Source organism: Peromyscus leucopus, chromosome 2 (assembly GCF_004664715.2).
Source record: "Peromyscus leucopus breed LL Stock chromosome 2, UCI_PerLeu_2.1, whole genome shotgun sequence".
NCBI lineage: Eukaryota > Metazoa > Chordata > Mammalia > Rodentia > Cricetidae > Peromyscus > Peromyscus leucopus.
Genome location: NC_051064.1, coordinates 123,339,125 through 123,359,665, shown reverse-complemented (window position 1 = coordinate 123,359,665; position 20,541 = coordinate 123,339,125). Strand labels below are relative to the sequence as shown.

The 20,541-nt window shown below is 45.1% G+C and overlaps 1 protein-coding gene across 4 annotated transcripts in view; it reads left to right on the top strand.

Annotated features, from left to right (window-relative positions):
- The first annotated feature begins 241 nt into the window (after positions 1 to 241).
- The window catches only part of Cap1 (cyclase associated actin cytoskeleton regulatory protein 1), a 28,036-nt gene continuing 7,736 nt past the window's right edge, over positions 242 to 20,541 (top strand). Inside the window, exons 1-6 of one of the 4 annotated variants that reach the window (XM_028854478.2) lie at positions 242 to 432; positions 14,451 to 14,572; positions 15,434 to 15,534; positions 17,224 to 17,301; positions 19,172 to 19,315; positions 19,417 to 19,502. In XM_028854478.2, coding sequence (XP_028710311.1) covers positions 14,461 to 14,572; positions 15,434 to 15,534; positions 17,224 to 17,301; positions 19,172 to 19,315; positions 19,417 to 19,502 — 521 coding nt within the window. In that variant the 5' untranslated portion in view covers positions 242 to 432; positions 14,451 to 14,460. Of the gene's footprint in view, positions 452 to 14,447; positions 14,573 to 15,433; positions 15,535 to 17,223; positions 17,302 to 19,171; positions 19,316 to 19,416; positions 19,503 to 20,541 lie in introns of all 4 variants that reach the window. The other 3 variants (XM_028854477.2, XM_028854475.2, XM_028854476.2) reach the window with 3 other exon arrangements.

Here is a 20,541-nt window from a genome sequence, read left to right as displayed (position 1 = left end):
CTCAGCCGCTTCCGGAGTGAGGTTAAAAATGGACCAGCCTCAGTCACCGAGCACAAACTGACAGGAGAAGCAGCCACTCAACTGTCCTCTTTTGCGGAGGAGGGACTTGTCCAGGGACTTCAGATCCTCATTGGTCCGGGTCTCGGGGCGTGACCAACCTGTAAACCCGCCCCTTCTCCTCGTCGCCCCCGCCTTGGGGGCGGAGCCCTTCCCCAAGTGCGCCTAGGCCGGAATCTCTCTCCGGTGGCGGGGAGTGAGGGCGGAGTCACGAGCCGGGCGGCCAAACTTCTTCCTCTCTCCGGGGCTAGCGTTTCAGCCGGTGGTTTATTTCCGGTGGGGGTGCCGCGCCCAGTGAGGGCCCGGAAGTGGGTCGCGCGAAGACCGCTGGGCGGTTCTTGCCGGAAGTGGAGAGCGGCTGATCGCAGTCCGGAGGTGAGGCGGAACTCTTAAGGTGAGGGTTGGTGTCTGGTTAGGGACTGGGGTGGTCTTTGGGGCCCACCGGTTCCTGGCGTTGGTAGTGGCCTTGTTAGCCTACTCGTCTATGGGGAGCCCTGTTGAGGGGGCCGTGGTTCTTCGGCGATCCCGGGTTCCTGGGTGCGGTCTCTTGAGGTGGGGCCGGGGTACCAGATTGAGCCTAGAGATCCTGGGGAAACCACTTTCCTCTCGATTTCGCAGCTCTGCCTATCAGCCTCCGCTGAGGCCCGACTCCGTGAGACCTTAGAATTTTCTTCTGATCAGGTCTCGTTCCCATTGCACGGATGGGTAAATTGATCTTGGAGAAGAAAAGAGTCTGGTTTTAGAGAGAGGCTTCCAGTCCCAGGTCCTTCCCATGTTCTTTTCCTTGGAAACGCACTAACTTGGGGTAGTTTTTCGATCTGGGCAGCTGCAGGTTAAAGGCTACCTGCTATCTGGAACTAAAAATAAATAAATAAATAAATGTTTGGGATGTCTGTTGAGTTTAAAATAGTCTAGTAAGCCCCGCGTTTACGTTCAGAGAACTCCCCTACTCTTAGACTGCCGCTGTTACTAGGAAGCCAGGCTAATTTTATGGGAGGTGCTGTCCACTTCTGGATCTGAAATCAGATGGTTCGGGTTGGATCTGGCCCAGTTGCCCAGTGCCCGTTAGCGGTAGGATTCCTTATTTAGCTTTTTTACGCCTTGTTTTGCTCATTTTTCAAGTGGAGGTGTTTGCTCTTCTCACAGGGTTAAATTCAACGTATAACAAAACTGTGTTTATTCTGTGTCAGCAACAGGGAAGATTCATCAAATACAGCTTTGAAAAGCCTTGTCCTTGCCCTCGTGGAGTTAACAGTGCAGAGACGGTTAAGAAGTAGTTATACATGTGATGAGGGTGCCGAGGAAGGATGTAGCAAGAGAGTCAGAAACATTTTGAAAGATCAAGAGGGGATGAGACTGTTTTAGATAGAGGTTAGCATCAGAACTGTGAGCTGTAGCTCTTTGTATCACTTTCCCTTGAAGGGAAACTCCAGGGTTAGGACAGCACATTCATCATTTGCTAAGCATTTATTGGCCCTTACTATGTGAAACACCTATTAGATAAGGCACTTAGCCTTTGTAGCTAGGAATGCACTTGTGAGGTTTACAGCTTGGGAAAGGGCCACCAAATCAAGGATGGCTGAGTGTGTGCACCGTGTGAGCACAGAGCTACTGAGACCAGAGAGGAGAAATATCCGAGCCACACTTCTAGGCCTATAAAGAACCTAGAAAACAGATTTCTAGGCAGAGAGTACCTTTGGTGGAAGGAGGACATAGAGACTTGGGCATGTGAAAGACAGTGACTAGTCAGCCTATAGTATGACTTGGAGAAGTGGAGAAAATCAGAGGTGGTGGAGTCCAATATGGAGGCTAAAGAATTTGATTTTAGCCTGGAAGCTATGAAGGATTTGAAAGGTTTTCTCACTAGGAGGATGGGAAGGGACCAGACACTGGAGTAGACCAGTATTGAAAAGATGCCACTGTGCCACGGCTTGCACTAGAGAAGGGAAGTGGAAGTGACCAGGAAGGGTTGTGTTTGAGCAGTGTTAAACTGAAATTTGGCCAAATGTGGTAGTGCATAGCTGTAATGTCAGCACCTCAAGTCTGAGGCAGGAGAATCACGAGTTAGAAGGCTAGCCTGGGGCAGATATCAAGGCTGGAATCCAAGGATCTGGAGGCTTGTTATTTATGGGAGTGAAGAAATAGTTGTAGTCTAGAAATTGCTGGTGTTCTGGCCTAAGGAACTGGGTGGTACCATTCAGACAAGGAATGTGAAAGACTCATTGGAAAGAGGAATAAAACTGAAGTGACAACGCAGGACAACATCTGGAGCCTTCCAGGTGTCTGTGGTCCAGCCAGAACAAACTGCAGGAACACGGGTGTGGAGGCAGAAGAGGGTCTGGTCTGTACGGCTTAAAGAAGTACTCAGTCCTGGGCGTGGGCAGACACTGGGGGTGGGGGGTCTGCCAGGCTGTTCGGGGCTTTTGGTGTCTAGTCCTCGTGTCTTTGGATTTTATTTTGTGGCTGTCAGTTTGCTAATTGGGTTGCCGTAGCCCAGCATGAAGAACTTTCTGTAGGTACTTCCTACTTTTCCAGAAATACTTCGGAGGTCAACTGAGTATAATTGATGACTCAGAGAAGTTTAATAAAAGTGGTAGCAGTAAAAGTACCCTGCAGACTAAGAGATAGATAGTACCGCAGACTCCCTGAGTGCATCTGGCTTTGAGGAAGCAGTGTTTGTGAAATGTTTCCATCCTGAGGGGGACCTTTTCGTCCGTGTCGGTGGTAGTGAATGCGTTTTTTAGTTGATTTTTTTTTTTTTAATAATTTTAATAGAGACTAAGCTTTTAAAGGTACGATTTCTTTCAGTTTTCTGTGAAACAATAAGTACAAGATTCATTTTGCTTAGAAAAGCAAATACAAAGTGTCACTGGAAGTAAAACCCTTTGGTTTGAAATTTAATGCTGAGGTTTGAAATCTGAGGGCCATATACTGTATCTTACCCAGTGGTTGTGATTATTCCGGTAGATCCCATCATCAGTTCATCTCCCATTAGCCCGTCTTCTGTACCTAACATTCCAGTTTGTGTACCATAGTGAATCTTATAAAGTTCTTTAAAGTGGATCATTTTTCACCCTTTGCCCATTTCCGCATTATTCTCACAGACTTCATATCCAAAAGAATCAAGTCTAAATTCCTTTTCCAGCTTACGGGGTCTCCACAGCTAGACTCCCACGAGTTGTATTGTGCTGTGTGGTGTTTTGTTTTGTTTGGGAAGTGCTGGGTTTTCGTCCCAGGGCCTTGGGCTTGCTTGTCTACCCCTGAGCTGGAGCACAGCCCCACTCAGACACTTACCTAAATTAATATTCAGACGTGACTTTCTAATTTAGAGTAGTGTTTTATGTGAGTCATTTGTTCTCCCCTTATGCTTCTTATATTAGAACAGGTTTTTTTTCAGCCTTGGCACAGTTGACTTTAGGGGCTGTCCTGTGAGATGTTTGGCCGCCTCCTTGGCTTCTATCAATTGGATGCTGGTAGCACTTCCTCAATTGTGACAACCAAAAATTGCTTCTTCTCTTCAGTCATTGCTAACTGTTCCATGGAGGAAAGAATTTCTCCTGGTGGAGAGCTGCTTAGGATGACTTCACAGGTGCTGGTGAGATGACTCCCAGTGCAAAGGCCCCTACTGCTAAGCATGGCCACCTCAGGTATATCCCTGACAACATGGCCATGGTTCTGCAGGGTCTTATTTCCTCAGCTAAGGTCTCGGAGGAAGCTCTGTAGCTTCACTTAGCACGTTATAAGTAGAACGAAGGAATCATTTGTTTCATTGAGGTACCCAGAAGTTATTGTGCTTTTAAGGAAGTCCTTGGTTGTCTTTAAAGAGCTCGCCATGCTCCTGGCACCCCCCCCCCCCCCCCCCCCCCCCCCCCCGTTTAAGTTATTTTTTAAAAACATTTTAATTTTATGTGTATGTGTGCCCAGGTGTATGCATGTACACCACATTTGTGCTGGTTATGGAGGCCAGAAGGCGGCATTGGATCCCCTGGAGCTGGTTACAGACAGTTGGGAACAGCCTGATGTGGGGCTGGGAACCTCGGCATCTTCTCTGAGAGCAGCAGTGTTCCTAACTGCTGAGCCATCTCTGCCTCGAGCGCCTCAGTTGCATCTTTTACTAGAGAAAGGCCAATGATTGGCAGGTCCTAGCAGCAGAGTTTGTGGTAGTTACCTGGCAGGTTAGCAGATCTGCCTCTCCCGATACTGTGGCTGTGTAAACTGCGTTGGTCATGTTGGTATTGCCAGCTTGCTTGGGTTTAGTGGATGGGGACTGTAGAGTTGATAGGTTTGTAGTTTCTCTGCCTTTAAAGCAGTATAACTTCAGCCTTCACCATGAAACTGTTTCTTCTTGATATACCATTATATAAACCCAATTAAAAAAACAGCCAAAGCTCTGAAAATATTCCTCAGCTACAGTGCAGCTTTGTTTGCCTTCTATTACCAGACATGTGCCAAACTTTTCCATTTGGCTGGAAAATAGTTGAAATGTTTAATGGAAGGAATAAGCAACCTTGCTATTTTTGTTTGAGGTTCCTTTTTGGGGGAGAAGTGTTTTTAGTTCTTTTTTTTCCCCCAGAGGCCATTACAATTCCTATATTTAAGTTAATTACAGACTTGGAATCACAGATCTTTTCATATCTCTAGTTGTAGCTGAATCATGGCTAAGGATGGATTTCATCTTGGAATCCGTATTTGTGAGCAGGGAAGGCTGTTCCATTAAAGTCCCCATCCAGGCCGAAATGGGCCGTGGAGTTGTTCGACACAGGATAAAGGAGGAAGTGACAAGGGCCTGCTGAATGTTCCTGATACTCTTAGTGTCGGGGAGAGGATCCCAGAGCCACCATTATCTGTTAACCCGGACCACTGAACCCTCTGGTTCCCAGGTCAGCCTTCAGCTTTAGAAGTACTGAAATACTGTACAGTACTGGTTTCACCTAACACTCCTGGAGCCTCCACTAGAGGACCGTGGAAGGAGGGAACAGGAGACAAGCACTGATACTGGGTTGGATTCCTTCCCTCCCTAGAAGAGAGGCCTTTCTTTTCTCATCTAATCCTCAGGTGGCAGTGACTTGGGCCCTAGAGGTCATTTTCATCAGTGAAACCAAAATCTTAGGGAAGAACAGTGGCTCCTGATTTGGGTTAGATTTAGATGACATCTTTACTCTGCAGAGTCAATTCTTTGGTTTCTGGGTTAAGCCAGCTGTCTTGGCTAGGGTTTCTGTTGCTGCAGCGAAACACCATGACCAAAAAGCAAGTTGGGGAGGAAAGGGTTTATTCTCCTTATACTTCAGACTGTAGTCTATCATTGAAGGAAGTCAGGACAGGAATTCAAACGGCAGGATCCTGGAGGCAGGAGCTGCTGCAGGGGCCATGGAGGGAGCTGCTTACTGGCTTGCTTCCTGTGGCTTCCTCAGCCTGCTTTCTTTTTTCTTTTTTTTTTTTTTTTTTGGTTTTTCGAGACAGGGTTTCTCTTGTGTAGCTTTGCGCCTTTCCTGGAGCTCACTTGGTAGCCCAGGCTGGCCTCGAACTCACAGAGATCCGCCTGGCTCTGCCTCCCGAGTGCTGGGATTAAAGGCGTGCACCACCAATGCCCGGCTTCTCAGCCTGCTTTCTTATGGAACCCAGGACCACCAGCCAACGGATGGCACCAGCCACAATCCCCCCCCCCCCCCCCCCCCCCCCCCCCCCCCCCCCCCCCCCCCCCCGCATTGATCACTAGTTAAGAAAATGCCTTACAGGTGCCCTTCTCCTTAGATGACTCTAGTTTGTGTCAAGTTGACATAAAACCAACCAGACACCAGCCTACATGTAGGTATTTCCTATTAGCATGTCTAGAGCCTAGTCCTAAGTATTGCTATATTGTTAGGGAGAGAAGAAGCTAATATTTAGCGTTGTGGTAGCTTGAAAGAGATACACAGGAGATAGTGTTCTCCCTCATCCCTTAGCCCCTTTTTGAAACTGGGTCTCACTATGTAGACCATCTGGCCTCAAACTCAGATATCAGACTGCCTCTGCTTCCTAGGTGCTGGGATTAAAGATGTTTTTCTTGTTTCATTCTAAAAAATTAGACTTTTAAGTCAAAGTTTAGAAAAAAGAATTTGCTGGAAAGTTCATCATTGTGATGTGATAGTTACTGTAAATCTTACATCCAGGTTTTTTTCCTCAGTGCATTTAGCTGTTCCCCATAATTAGGAGCCTAAGGTACATTCACTATAGACAGGTAGATAGATATTTAACACTGAGTGAACATCTTCATGTTATCACTTTCACTGTATTAGGATAGTTTACTTTCTTAGGATAAAGTCTCAACAAGCTTACAAAGCAAAGTCCAAGGGAAGCATTTGAAGGTCAGTTGGGTTATTAAGACTATAGGCTGACTTGGACGGTTGCTTTCATTTCCTTTTTGATGACTTAGAACTCCCATGGGACAAAATAGAAACTGTTTCTTCCTACCGGCTTTAATGGCCCCCTGAGTTGTGACCAGAACTGCTTGAGTGTCCCAGCCCATTGCCTTCTGTGAGTTAATGAATAGCAAGATTTTGGGATGAAGAGGTCGCGAGGTTGTGGACATAGCTCAGTGGCTGTGTCTGTGTAGCATGTACAAGGCCAGGCCCTGTTTTTCTGTCCCCAGTACTGCAAAATATAGGATCAGGAAAAAGAAGCAACTTCGGCAAGAATCTCTAGCCATTTCTAGTTTTTCTGGGTTTCAGGCCGCAAAAGAAATTGCTGGAGAATCAAGCTCATAGCTTCTTTCTGCTCTGCATGATGATGTCATGAGCTTTTCTTGCCAGTGACTTGTAAACATTATCTCTAGTCTTGATCCTTTCCCAGGCTCTTTCTAAATGCTTACCGGACATTTTTACTTGGAAGCTTCATCTTCTCTTCAAGATTCCATATGTCCAAAATGGGACAGCATGTTGTGCTAGCTAGAACCTGCTACTGCCTTAATTTGTCATCATCGTTCTAAGGCCCCCATCCGTGTAACTCCAGAATTGTCTGTATCTCCCTTCTCTGACTGCTGCGTGCCCTCAGTCAGGGCCACACAGTTACACTTGTTCTCTGTCTAGTTCACACTTGTTATGTGTGCCCTCCAAGGGCAGAGCTGAGAGCGGTGGGTGGAAGTTGCAGGGAGGCAAATTTGCCTCCATATAAGGAGTACTTTGAGCTGTCTGAATAGAATGGGCTGTCTCAGAAGTCGAGGCTCCTCCATCACTGAAGGTGCTTGGTCAGGGGCTGCCCAGCTAATTGCTAAGGATGTTGAAAGGACTGTTCTGGCGTCAAGAGGTGATTTCTAGTTACTTTAACCCAGAGAACTGATTCTGTGGAAGGGAGCTTTGTCTATCCCCTTTTGGGCAGGGAAACCATTTTATCCTTTAAAAAAAGTATCCCAGCCCTTAATTTAGGTGCTAGTTACCCAGTTGCCTAAAGGGGATTGTTTGTAGGCTAATTGATGGTTTTCATTTAGTTTGAATGCTTAGGCATCAATTATTGTGAGGTTTGATTTTTTTTTTTTTCTCATTGAAATCTACATGGTGTCATGCCTTTAATCCCAGCACTCCAGGCAGAGGCAGGTGGATCTCTGTAAGTTTGAGGCCAGCAGGTCTACACAGTGAATTCCAGGACAGCCAATGCTACATAATAAGACCTTTTCTCAAAAAAGAAAAAAGAAAAAGAAGAAAAAAAGAAAAAAAAACTTTTGTAGTAGCCTTCATTTTTTTCTCTGAGCAGCTAGATAGATGAGTAACCTTACGAACCCTGGTTTTTTTTTTTAATCTTTCATTCAAAACCCATTCTGTTTATCAGATAGTATCTGTAAGTTCTTTGCTTTCTTTATTGTAGTCCCTTTTTCATTTTATCATTATATCAAGCCAGACACTATCTGGCTTTTCCTGGATATCTGACCTAGCTAGCTTAGCCAGCCTTATTTCCATATGCCATACCATGTGCATTCTAGCTTTTTTTTTTTTTTTTTTAAATATAGCCTGTTTCTATCACTTTTTTTTTTTTTTTTTTTTTTTTTTTTTGGTTTTTCGAGACAGGGTTTCTCTGTGTAGCTTTGCGCCTTTCCTGGAGCTCACTTGGTAGCCCAGGCTGGCCTCGAACTCACAGAGATCCACCTGGCTCTGCCTCCCGAGTGCTGGGATTAAAGGCATGCGCCACCAACGCCCGGCCTGTTTCTATCACTTTTTAAAAAGATTTATTTTTAATTTTATTTATTATTTTTGAGAAAAAAGTCTCATTATGTAGCCCTTGCTGGCCTGGAACTCATTATATAGACCAGGCTAGCCTCACATAGATCCCCTTAAAAAAATAAATGGGCTTGTAAGTGGGCTTGGAGAGATGGCTCAGTTTATTTCCCCAGATCCCACCCCCTAAAAAATTTAGGGGGCTAGAGAGATGGCTCAGTGGTTAAGAACACTAGCTGTGCCAGGTGGTGGTGTCGCACACATTTAATCCCAGTACTTGGGAGGCAGAGCCAGGCTGATCTCTGTGAGTTTGAGGCTAGCCTGGTCTACAGATCAAGATCCAGGAAGGACAAGCACCAAAGCTTCATGAAGAAACCCTGTCTCAAAAACCAAAAAAAAAAAAAAAAAAAAAAAAAGAAAAAAAAAAAAAAAAGAGCACTAGCAGGCTGGAGGGATAGCTCAGTGGTTAAAGGCTAGGCTCACAACCAAAAATATAAGAACACTAGCTGTTCTTCCAGAGGACCTGGAACTGTGTATAACTCAAAGCCTAGAGGATTGGATGCCTCTTCAGGCTTCTTTGGGCAAGAAGCACACATCTACACAGACATACATGCAGACAAAACACACACACACACATGCACACACAATTTTTTTTAATTAAAGAAAACTGTAGTGTGTGTGTGTGTGTGTGTGTGTGTGTGTGTGTGTGTGTGTGAAGAAGATCGCTTGTGGGAGGTAATTCTTAGGATTTGTGTGTCCCGGGTATTGAACTCAGGTTGTCAGGCTTGGTGGCAGGCACTTTTACCTTCCGAGCCGGCTTGCTGGTCCTAAAATTACATATTCTAATAAGCAAAATTACTCACTGTGGTTCTTAGTTTTAAGGTATCTGTATATCTGTGATTTATGACTGAGAAGGCAGGATTTATTTTTAGATGAGCATTATTTTTTGTAAGCAAAGAATTATAAGAAGGAGGAAAAACACTTCCCCACAGAGTTGACAGGAAGGAGAGAGGCCAGGCCTGTTTTTAGATATTAGTAGGTAGGGTTCCACTCAAATTTGTATATTCATCTATCCAAAGACCTGGTGTAACCTACTGTATTTTTAGTTCCTGTTAATTTTGTAATGCTGTATTTACAAAGACAAGTCATGATCCCCTGCCCAGGGTGGCAGATTGCCTATTGGTCCCTTTCTTGTACATTTATTTATTTATTTACTTATTTATTTATTCATTCGTTTATTATTTATTGTGTGTGTTTGTCCATATGTCTGTCAGTACATGTCCCTGTCTGTTTGCTTTCTTTTACATCTGTGTATGTATATATGTCTGTCTGTCTATCTGTCTATCTATTTATTGTGTGTGTATTCGTGTGTGTATTCGTGTGTGTGTGTGTGTGTGTGTGTGTGTGTGTGTGTTCATCCATCTGTCCATTTGTCTGTCTGTCTGTGTCCCTGTGCACCTGCACAGAAGCACAGAGATGGAAGGACAACTTGCAGGAGTGTTTTCCCCATTATGTAAGTTCCAGGGATCTAACTCAGGTCATTAGGCTTGGTGGCAAATGCCCTTATATGGTGAGCCATCTTACCCACTCTAGCCTGTTGGTTATTAAACAATTTTAAGCCTCTGTGTGGTGATAGAGCTAAGTGCACAGTATCATGAAAGTACATAAATGGGCATGATTTTTAGGTAGGTGATATCTTATCTGAGTCTTAAAGAGATAGGGTAAAGTGCAACCAAGCTAATAAATGAAGAAGACATGGCTTTTTATGGAAATACAAGTAAGTCTTGGTTGCTGTAGTGTGGTTAAGATAGGTGGAGTGAGAGATTAAACCAGGTGAGCACAGGTGAGAATGCAAGGTTAACTTATGGAAAGGCTAACTTATTTGGACTTTACCCTGAATGCTGTGGGAAATGCTGGACAGTATTAATTAAAAGCATGTTAATTTTATGGGCCGGGGCAATAGTTTGGTGAGTAAAATCTCACACTGCACAAACCTATTGACTTGAGTTTGATTCTTGGAACCCATGTTGAAAAAAATCCCAGGTGCTGGCTGTTGGAGCTCACATCTGTAATCAGGCATTCTTACAGCAGTCTGGGAGGCGGAGGCGAGAGAATCAACCAAAGATCACATACACAAGGCAACCACAAGAGACACTGAGGGATCCTGCCTCAAAATCAACCAAAGATCACATACACAAGGCAACCACAAGAGACACTGAGAGATCCTGCCTCAAAACCTTCTATCTAGAAGGAGAAAATCAACACCTGAAAACTGTCCTCTGTGCCCCCCCCCCCATCTACACAAAATAAAAAATACATCCTAATTACATTTGCCTTTGAGATGGATGAAGAAAGGGTATGTTGCTGAACTTAGGGGAGACTAGCTAGGAAGTTAATGGCAGTAACCAAGGCAAAGCTTTAGTGGGTTTTTTGTTTGTTTGTTTGTTTGTTTCTTTCTTTTTTAATCAGGATGAAGGCAAGGGACATGTATCTATTCTTGAAATATACAAAATAGAGGCTGTAGTGTGTTTATTTCGGATGGTGTTCCATGAAGCATTTGGAAGATGTAGGCAGGAGAATCAAGAGTTTGAGGCCATCTTGCCCTAAGTGAGACCCTGTTTCTACAAAACAAAAAACTAGAAAGACAGCCGGGTGGTGGTGGCACATGCCTCTAATCCCAGCACTCGGGAGGCAGAGCCAGTCGGATCTCTGTGAGTTCGAGGCCAGCCTGGGCTACCAAGTGAGTTCCAGGAAAGGCGTAAAACTACACAGAGAAACCCTGTTTCGAAATAAAATAAAATAAAATAAAACAAAAAAACCAGAAAGACTACTTTTGTTCCCTCTTCTATGGCTGACACTTTCCAAGTTATTAGCTTAGGTATTTATGTGACTGCCGGCAGTGCTGGGCCACTGAGACAGTGTGGACAGGGCTTGCTGGGGAAGATGGGGAATTGTATTTCAGTTTGAGGTGCCTTCTGGACAGCCAGGTTTAGATGTCTAAATGGAAGCTGAATCTAAGATCTGAATCCGGGAAGAATGGCTTGACTTGGATATGCTGCTCTGAAGTCTTTACCAGATAGGTGCTTTCGAGTGGGTTGGGTGTGTTTCTACAGTAACAGCAGCTGAAGGCTAGGGGGAAGTGGACCTGACCACCCTGAAGAGAGTGTATAGGGTGAGAAGTGTGTCTTGTGGGAAGTGGTGGCTTGCACCTGTAATCTGAGCACTTGGGAGGAAAGTGGTATGTCATTTGGTTTGTCTCTCAGTCCCTTTGCTTCTGGACATTCTTTCCCATAACGCATCAAATATCCCTCTATTCCCACAAAACAAAACAACCCCAAAGCCCCAGAGTTCTCTATTTGGTTAGAGGGAGGAGGAGAGTAGCTATAAATAGTAGCTTTATCCAGGTAGGGTGATTCGTGCCTGTAATCTTAGCATGTGGGAGGTACAGGCAGGAGGATCTGGAATCCAGAGTCATCTTTAGCAACTTAGGAGTTGGAGGAAGATTTTTTTTTTTTTTTTTTTTTTTTAATTTTGTGTATTTGCGAGTATCTGCATGTGAGTGTAAGTGTCCATGGGACCAGAAGTTGTTAGTGCCTTGGAGTTGGAATTATAGGTGGTTGGGAGCTGTCTGAAGTGGTGCTAGGAACAGAACTCAAGTCCTCAGAAAGAGAAGTGCAGTCTCTTAACACTGATCCATCTTTCCAGCCCCTAAAGCTGTTATGATTGATGAGTGTTCAGGGCTGGAGAGATGGCTCAGTGGTTAAGAGCACTGGCTGCATTTCCTGAGGACTTGGATTCAGTTCCACCTACATGGCAGCTCACAGCTATCTGTAACTTCAGTTGCAGGAGATCTGACCCCCTTTTCTGGCCTCTGTGAACCATCTACATACATAATGCACAGGCACACTTTTCGTGATATTTTGTGTACCCCAATAAAGCTTGCCAGAGGATCAGAGGACAGAGCCAGCCACTAGATTAGATATAGAGGCCAGACAATGGTGGCACGCACCCTTAATCCTATCATGTGGGAGGCAGATATCCATCTGGATCTCTGTGAGTTCAAGGCCACACTGGAAACAGCCAGGCAGTGGTGGCACACACCTTTAATCCCAGTACTGGGAAGCACACATACGCCTTTAATATCCTAGGAAGTGACGACAGGGCATAGAGAGGTATATAAGATGTGAGGAAACAGCAACTAAAGTAGTTTAGCTGAGATCCTTTCCGGTGAGGACTCAGAGGATTTCAGTCAGGATTCGTGGAGTTGGAGAGGTGAGGTTGGCTGTGGCTTGCTCTGCTTCTCTGATCTTTCAGCTTTCACCCTGATATCTAGCTCTGGGTTTTTTATTAAAAGACCATCTAAGATTCAAACAACACACACTTGTAAGCAAAAACACCCATTCATGTAAAATAAAAACAAATCTTAAAATGAAGTTAGTTTTCACAGCTGCGGTAGCATGTACAATCCTACACAGTGTGTATTGTATTTTCCATATTAGCACTGGCCTCACTGGTTGCCTTTGTGTGTGGCAGAGCATGTTATACAACTGAGTGCTGTTCATGGACCATAGCTTTAGGATTGAGTTTCTTCCCCTAGACTTAGAGTGTAGATTATATGTGAGTGCCCTGGCCAGTGCCAGAATGGAACAGGGAAGCAGGATGGCTATTATTAATGCGTTTGCTAATGTGAGGGAGAGTGGATGTCTGCTGTCCGTGGTCTCTGGTGCTTGTGAGTAGGGGTTGGCCTAAAGGTTTATGTGCTTCTTCAGGTCAGGAAACAGAAAGGTTGCTTTGATTTTTTATGCTTATTTTTTTCTCACTAACACTCATAAATTTATAACATTCGGTAACAAGTGACTGACTGGGTCCAGAGAGATAGGACCTGCTCACAGAGGAGAATGAACAGGGATTGTATTGTCTGGCAAGCTGCTTATCTCCTGCACCGGGAGGCCAGTGTGGTAGATATTCTGGCGTGCTGTCTATGATTTTATGGAAGAATCATAATTGTTGTAGGAGTCGCTGAGTCCAGTCAGCTTCAGTTATTTGAATTACCGAATGTTTTGATGAATTGGAATATAAGTCAAGGCTTTAACTGAAATTCTCCTGGCACAGTTACCTTGTACAGGTGCAGCTAGGTAATGTCTCACACTCGGGTGTGTGGTCAGAGCAGCTGTCAGAGCCCTTGTCCCTCTGTGGCTTCATGATATGTATAGGTTCATAAAGACGTACTGCACACTTCCAACCTAACCTGCCAGATAGTGATCCATTGGAAGAGTAGAGTAAGACCCAAGTAGATAACCAACACTTTCTCCTCTCTTGGAGCTTACTTTCTTTAGGATCTTAGAGAGTGAATGAGGCCCTTTCAGGAAGGGACTCTGACAAGTCTGTAACAAGCTTTCAGGTCTGTCGGCTCCTACCCATTCTCTTTTGAGCCTGGCTCAGATGGCAGCTTCATGATCCCCTTATCTGATCCTCCCAGCTGATGCACTCAGCCCTTCTCTGAAACCCCATGCCACTCGGTCCGCAGCTTATGCCACCTTCGGCCTTTTCCCTATTTGTGGGGTGGCTGTTAGTGTATACATTGAGTACCCTCGCCCCGCCGTCAATAAAAAGTTAGCAAGGCTGGTATTTGTCCTGGTATGTGATGTCCCACTGCAGGCAGCAGGAAGTTGGGGGTGGGGGAAACCACATTGAACACATAGCTAGCTAGGAGATTTGAAAGTTGGCATCTGTAGTAACCTGTGTGCGACTAGAGACATGTCCTTGAATGTTACTAAGAATGAAATGTCTGTCTTGAAGAGTGTAGTAGTGGGTTGCGAGTCTGATGGAGTGCTTGCCTAGCATTGATGAAGACCAGGGCTCACCCTCCATCCCCCAAAAGGAGTATAGTAATTATTCCACATAGTTGTAGAGAGGCTTAACCTGAGAAAATATGTATGACCATACTTTGTAAATTCTAAATTCCCACACAAATATTTGTTAGTATATACTACGTACTCAGTAGGTGTTTGAATAAGATTTACATTAGTGAACACTTTTTCCTGAGTAGTTTTCTTACTTAATGAAGGCTGCATGGTTTTGCAAATTTTTTAGATGACTTTCCCACTGTATTTTATTACTAAATTATCCTGTTCCACAGAACTGGCATCCTTCTCACCTCATGTGGGTCTAATATTAAAATAACACCCGACATTTGATCTGTTTCAGCAGGTGGAACATTATGGCTGACATGCAAAATCTTGTAGAAAGATTGGAGAGAGCAGTGGGCCGCCTGGAGGCAGTGTCACATACCTCTGACATGCACTGTGGCTATGGAGACAGTCCTGCAAAAGGTAAGCCAGACCAGCGGGGTGCCCTGAGGTGCCCCTGCCTTAGTCTTTCTGTCCCAGGAGCCTTCCTCCCAGACTTACCGTAGGTAGTTCGTCTCCTGTGAACAGATAAGGAAGGAAGCAACTTGGCACAGGGAGGTCTGTGGTTAAGTAATTTTTAACACAAGAACTTCCTGCTTGTGTGGTGTTTCCTGCCCTTTAGCAGAATGACTTGAGTCATTCTGTCAAATGACAAATGATAAAGTTTCTTATTTCTAAATGGTTTGGCCAATTAACCATTTGCCTATACAGTAACTGACCCATAGAATGTTAGAGCTGCAAGGAATCCTGGAGGATCGTTCGTTCGTTGTGTTTATTTTCACTCGATGGAGAACATTGAGCCTGGAGAGTAAGGATGCCACAGAGGCAGTTAGTGATCCTGTTAGAGACAGCTCTGCCGCCCGACTGCTGCTCTAGTTTCCTGTGCACTGTGTCTCCTTGGCTTTCCACTTGTCAAGACACATCTCCTGTCTGGGGAGATAGCTCAGCCCGTTCAGTGCTTGCCAAACAAGCTCGAAAACCTGAGTTCCGATCCACGGAACCCGCTCAATGCTGGACACAGTAGCACGTGTCTATAATCCCAGTGCTCCTGTGTTGAGTCGGGAGACAGAGACAGAAGCCTCCCGGGAAGCTGCTGGGCTCATCAGCAGGTGTGTGCAGCCGTGAACAAGATGGGATGCTGTGTCAGAGCAGAAGGCAAGGACAGAGACCTGAAGTAGTCCTCTGACGTCGCATACGTGCCAGCTCACAGATCACCCACGCATGTTTCAATCCTTCTGTTGCATGACTGATTCTTCCTATTGTGTGTCTGCCTTCCTTCCCCAGGAGCAGTTCCGTATGTGCAAGCATTTGACTCGCTGCTTGCCAACCCCGTGGCAGAGTACTTGAAGATGAGTAAGGAGATTGGGGGAGACGTACAGAAACATGTAAGGATATGGGGTCTTTCTTTTCTTCCTGTTTAAGACCTGGCGGGTTTCTTCACATCTCCTTCACCCTCAGCTAAGCCCTCTGGAGCATCCTGGCTCCTTTTCTTCTACCTGCATTGGTCTGGGCACAGAAATGGTTTCATTTCCCTAGGCCTCCTGTTTCTATTACATATTCTGTGTATTTCTTTGAGAAGTTTGTTCATAAATTATAGCCGTGCTCATCTTTGTGGTGAAGAATGTGTTAGCGGTCTTATCTTCATGTTACATAACCAAGTGGAGGGTGGGCTTATTCAAAAGACTCATTATCCTGACTTAGCATTTCCAAAAGCATGCTTGATAGTTATTAGTTATGCTAATATGGGTTACTTTCACACTTACAGTCCCCTGTGAGAAACGAACAGGCAATGACAGATGCCTGTCCACCCACGTCCCTTCATGCGCCGCCTCCTACACTGTCACCACCACCCGCATCCCACACTCACATATACGTTACTCTGTATCTCTTCTGGGGCCCAGCACCTTTCTGCTGGTGCACTGAATGATCATTTCTAAACAGTAACTACATTTAGGATTTCTAACTGGTCCGGAGCCCCTTGTACACTAGCTCTTGGCAGTGTATGAGAGCTCTAAGCTCTGTAGAGTAGTGCTGGGACTCGGCAGTCACCGTGGGGGAGTGGTGTTATATTTTTTACTTTGGACAGTTTTGTAGCATTTGAAAAAGAATTAAAAGAAATTTAAAAAAAATTTTTTTTATGCATCCAGATTTTGCCTGCATGCACATCTCTATGCCACTTGTATGCATGCATGGTGCCCTCAGAGGCCAGAAGAGGGCATCAGATCCCCCGGAAGTGGAGTTACAGATGGTGTGAGCCACAGTGGATGCTAGGAATTAATTCTGGGGCCTTTGGAGGAACAGCTGCTGCTCTTAACTGCTGAGCCCTCTCTAGCCCCTTGAAAAACATTCCAAAACATATGTCACTTTTATCTTTGAAAGTACAAATCCAGCTGCATGTAGTAGCTCCCACCTGTCTTCCTAGTCTTGGGGGACTAAGGCAGGAGGAGGCCACAGTTTTAAGGTTTACTTAGGCAGGCTATAAAGTAAGATCCCCATCTCAAAACATCAAAAAGTGGAGTAAGGAGCCGGAGAGATGCTGCTCTGGCAGATGGCCTCAGCTCTCTTCCCAGCACCAGCATCAGGTGGTTCACAGCCATTTACGGCTCCAGTTCAGGGGATCTGACACCTTTTTATGGCCTACATTGGGATCTGCACACAGTGAGGTATATGCACACAGAGATACATGAATAAAAATAAAAATAAATTTAAACAAATTTATGTGGGGCTGTGATATATTATTAGCTTGGTGGTGGAGCGTTTGCCTAGCATTCACAGAGCCCCTCACCAAACAAATCCCAAAGCACTTCATGTGAACTCACTAACCCGCCTTCACCTAAGACAAGTCATAATTATCCTTATTTCCAGCTCTGGCTATTTGTCTTTGAAAGTTCCAACAAGAACAATAGGAAATGTGATTCTGGTATCAGTCCCTGGACTCTAGGATACATGAGGCAGACAGCATGGAGGGCTTGGATACTGTCAGGGCCTGTGACATGGAGGTTTCGGGTTCTACTTGATTAGGGCCTCTCCATTGTCAAGTGGCATGGATAGCAGCTGATTGTTTCTTCCTGCAGGCGGAGATGGTCCACACAGGCCTGAAGTTGGAGCGAGCTCTCCTGGTTACAGCTTCTCAGTGCCAGCAGCCAGCCGGTGTAAGTTCATTACTAGGTGGTTTAGTTGTTCTGTTGCTCAAGGCAAACCGAGGAATTTCCAAGAGGCGGTCACAACATGCTGTAATAGAGCTATCATACTCGTGGTAATATACAGTCATTCCAAATCAAGAGCTCTCGTGGGAATGTGTCTTGGGTAGCTACGGGTCCCTGGTGACTTTTGTTTTCTGTCATTTTGTCTCTAACTTGAGTTGCCCCTGGGACGCTGCTGCCTCTGACAGGAAACAGGTGGCTCTGGTGTTTGATGATAGGTGGGCAAGGCTGTGGTGCAGCACCCAAGCCTCTGGAACTGTGGCTCCCCTTATCCTTTTCTGGTCTCGGAGTCTTCCTTTAACTCGTACTTCAGCATTGTGCGCTACAAGATGTGGAAAGTTAAATTAGAGAAATGAGAGTTTTCTCAGAAGGAAAGAGTCTTCTGTCTTAGGTTTTCCTAGTCGTAGAAGATTATAAAACAAGTCTTCCTGCCAAAGCTAAAATTAAACACTTGATCCGTGTCAAGCCTAAGTAATTCGAAAATAATGCAGGATAATTGAAATATCTGTCTAGAGTTTTATCTAGATCTTTTCTCCAAGCTCATACTTTCCCAAATAAATAAAGCAGCTGAGACATTGTCATGTTTTAGACCAAGTGTTAGCAAAGCTACAAGTTGCAACTTAATCTGACCTGTCTCCCATGTATGGAAATGAAATTTTTTTGTGTGTTTTGTTTTGTTGGGTTTTTTTTTTTTTTTTTTTTTTTTGAGACAGGGTTTCTCTGTGAAACAGCCCTGGCTGTCCTGGAACTCACTCTGTAGACCAGGCTGGCCTCAAACTCACAGAGGACTGCCTGTCTCTGCCTCCCGACTGCTGGGATTAAAGGCACGTGCCACCGCCCCGCTGGAAATGAAGTTTTCTGGGAACAAATATTTACTGACTAGACTTTTAGAGAAGTTTTCACACTTCTCATTAGACTGTGTACATGTAGGATCTGAGAACTGACATGATTAGGAAACCTAGTTTTGAAGGTAGAATCAAAAAATGGAAACACGAGGTTCCTCCATTCAGCAGCTGCTCATGGTACATGGAGGACAAAGGAGAACTCAGACAAAGCCCTTGCCTTTGAAAAATTAACAGGAAAAGAAAAGCATATTTACACCAGGCTTGGTGGTATACCTTTAATCCTAGCATTTGGGAGGTAGAGACAGAAAATTAGGAGGAGTTTAAGGTTATCCTCGGCTACATAAAGACCAGCCTGGGCTGCATAAGACGCTGTCTCACAGAGAAACAAAGGAAAGGAAGAACATACGTGGGTCCAGTGGTAGTTTGCAGTGTTGTGTGTAGTATGGTGCTAAGACTGGTTATATTTTCACATGATGTAGAAGCATGCCATGGCTGGGGTAGCAGGGCTGTTCATGAAGCATTTGGATAGGTGGAAAAAGAATGTAAGTGAAGAGACAAAAACAAAGTGGCATCTTTTATCTACTAGGGGGTCAGAAAAGAGACAAGTGGCCTGAATGGTAAGCTTTCCTGGTATAGAATATGGATCTTGAGCACAGAGTCTCTCCTGAGTAGTTGAAACTTTATGCAGAGGAAGGATGTGAGCAGTATCTTAGCTACATGATTCAAGGCAGGAGGGATACAGCATTTACCTGTGTGCTCACTGTAGACCGTAACAAATTCTTACATCATCGGGTGTTTTAGCACATGGTTATAATTTCAACATTCGGGAGGCTGAGGCAGGAGTATCCTGGAGTCTAGACTACATAGAATATTGTCTCTAAAGAGGGGGAAAGCTTGCCTTCAGCATCAAGAGTTGATCAGCATCTGTAGCTTTTACAGAAATCCTAACCACAGTCATTTCTCGTCTCTCGTAGAATAAGCTCTCTGATTTGTTGGCACCCATCTCAGAGCAGATCCAAGAAGTTATAACCTTCCGGGAGAAGAACCGAGGCAGCAAGTTCTTCAATCATTTGTCAGCTGTCAGTGAAAGCATCCAGGCCCTGGGCTGGGTGGCTCTGGTAAGTGGGAAACGGGGGGCGGGCGGGGGGGGGGGCACTAAGCAGGTCAAGGAGTTCCAGCTACAGAGGCCCTCAGTCACCGACTGCTTCTTCCCCCACAGGCTGCAAAACCTGGCCCCTTTGTGAAAGAGATGACTGACGCTGCCATGTTTTACACAAACCGAGTGCTGAAGGAGTACAAAGATGTGTGAGTCTGGGGACGGGACGGCGCAGCTGGCTGCCCCTGGAGGGCTTCTGTGTGGCCTCTCTCACCGCAGCCCTGTTCTGTGGGAAGCTCGGTGGACCTGGCTCAGACAGTGCTTTTGCAAGCAGGAACTAGTTCCGCTTCCCTTTCTTTTTCCACTCTGAATGGCAGACGCTCTTCGGTTTCTTAGTCCTTAGTCTCCCAGGTTTAGGGTTATGCTGGAGGTGACGCGGATTAATGCCCTTGAAGTTGTGTCCCCCCCCCTTAAATACTGTATTATTCTTATCTGTTTTGGTGTTTTGCCTGTGTGTAAATATGTGCACTTTGTATATGCATGGTTCCTTCAGAGGCCAGAAGAGAGCCTAGGATCCCCTGGAACTGGAATTACAGATCTTGTGAGATACCACGTGGGTGCTGGGAATTGAACCTAGGTCCTAGGTGAACAGCAACCACCACTCTTAACCACTGAGCTATCTTTCCAACCCCAGGAGTTGCTTGTTTGTATCAGATTTTGCTCTCGTGTTGTTATGTCTCAGCATTGGTACTGTGGCAAAGGGGTCGGTGGGACTTCACTAGAAAATGACCTTGCATATTCACGTGTTCAGATAAAGTGACAGCAAGGTTGCCTAGCCAACACCGGGCTCAGTAAGGGAGTCAGTGCGTTCCAACCACACAATCATGCTAGTCACTCCTAAGTGACTTCTTTCTCTATTGCTAATTTTGAGCTGGAGTGACTCAATTACTAGCTCTATAGCTGTCCAGACCACGATCAGTCAGTAGACATTTGTTGACTGGTCGTGTAAGAAATAAACCTTCATTTGTGTGAAATGTGTCCACAACACCACACACTTTCTTTAATCTTTCTAGCAGCCTGGAATTACCCCATACTCTGCTTGGAATTTACCCTATCATTTTATAGCTGACGAAACTAGGTCTTGGGCTAAGTAATCACAGAGTCTTCCAGCTACCATTTAGAAAGAGAAGGGATTATTCTAGACACAGTGCAGTGTATCTTCTGTAATAAACACTGATTGTTCCGTTT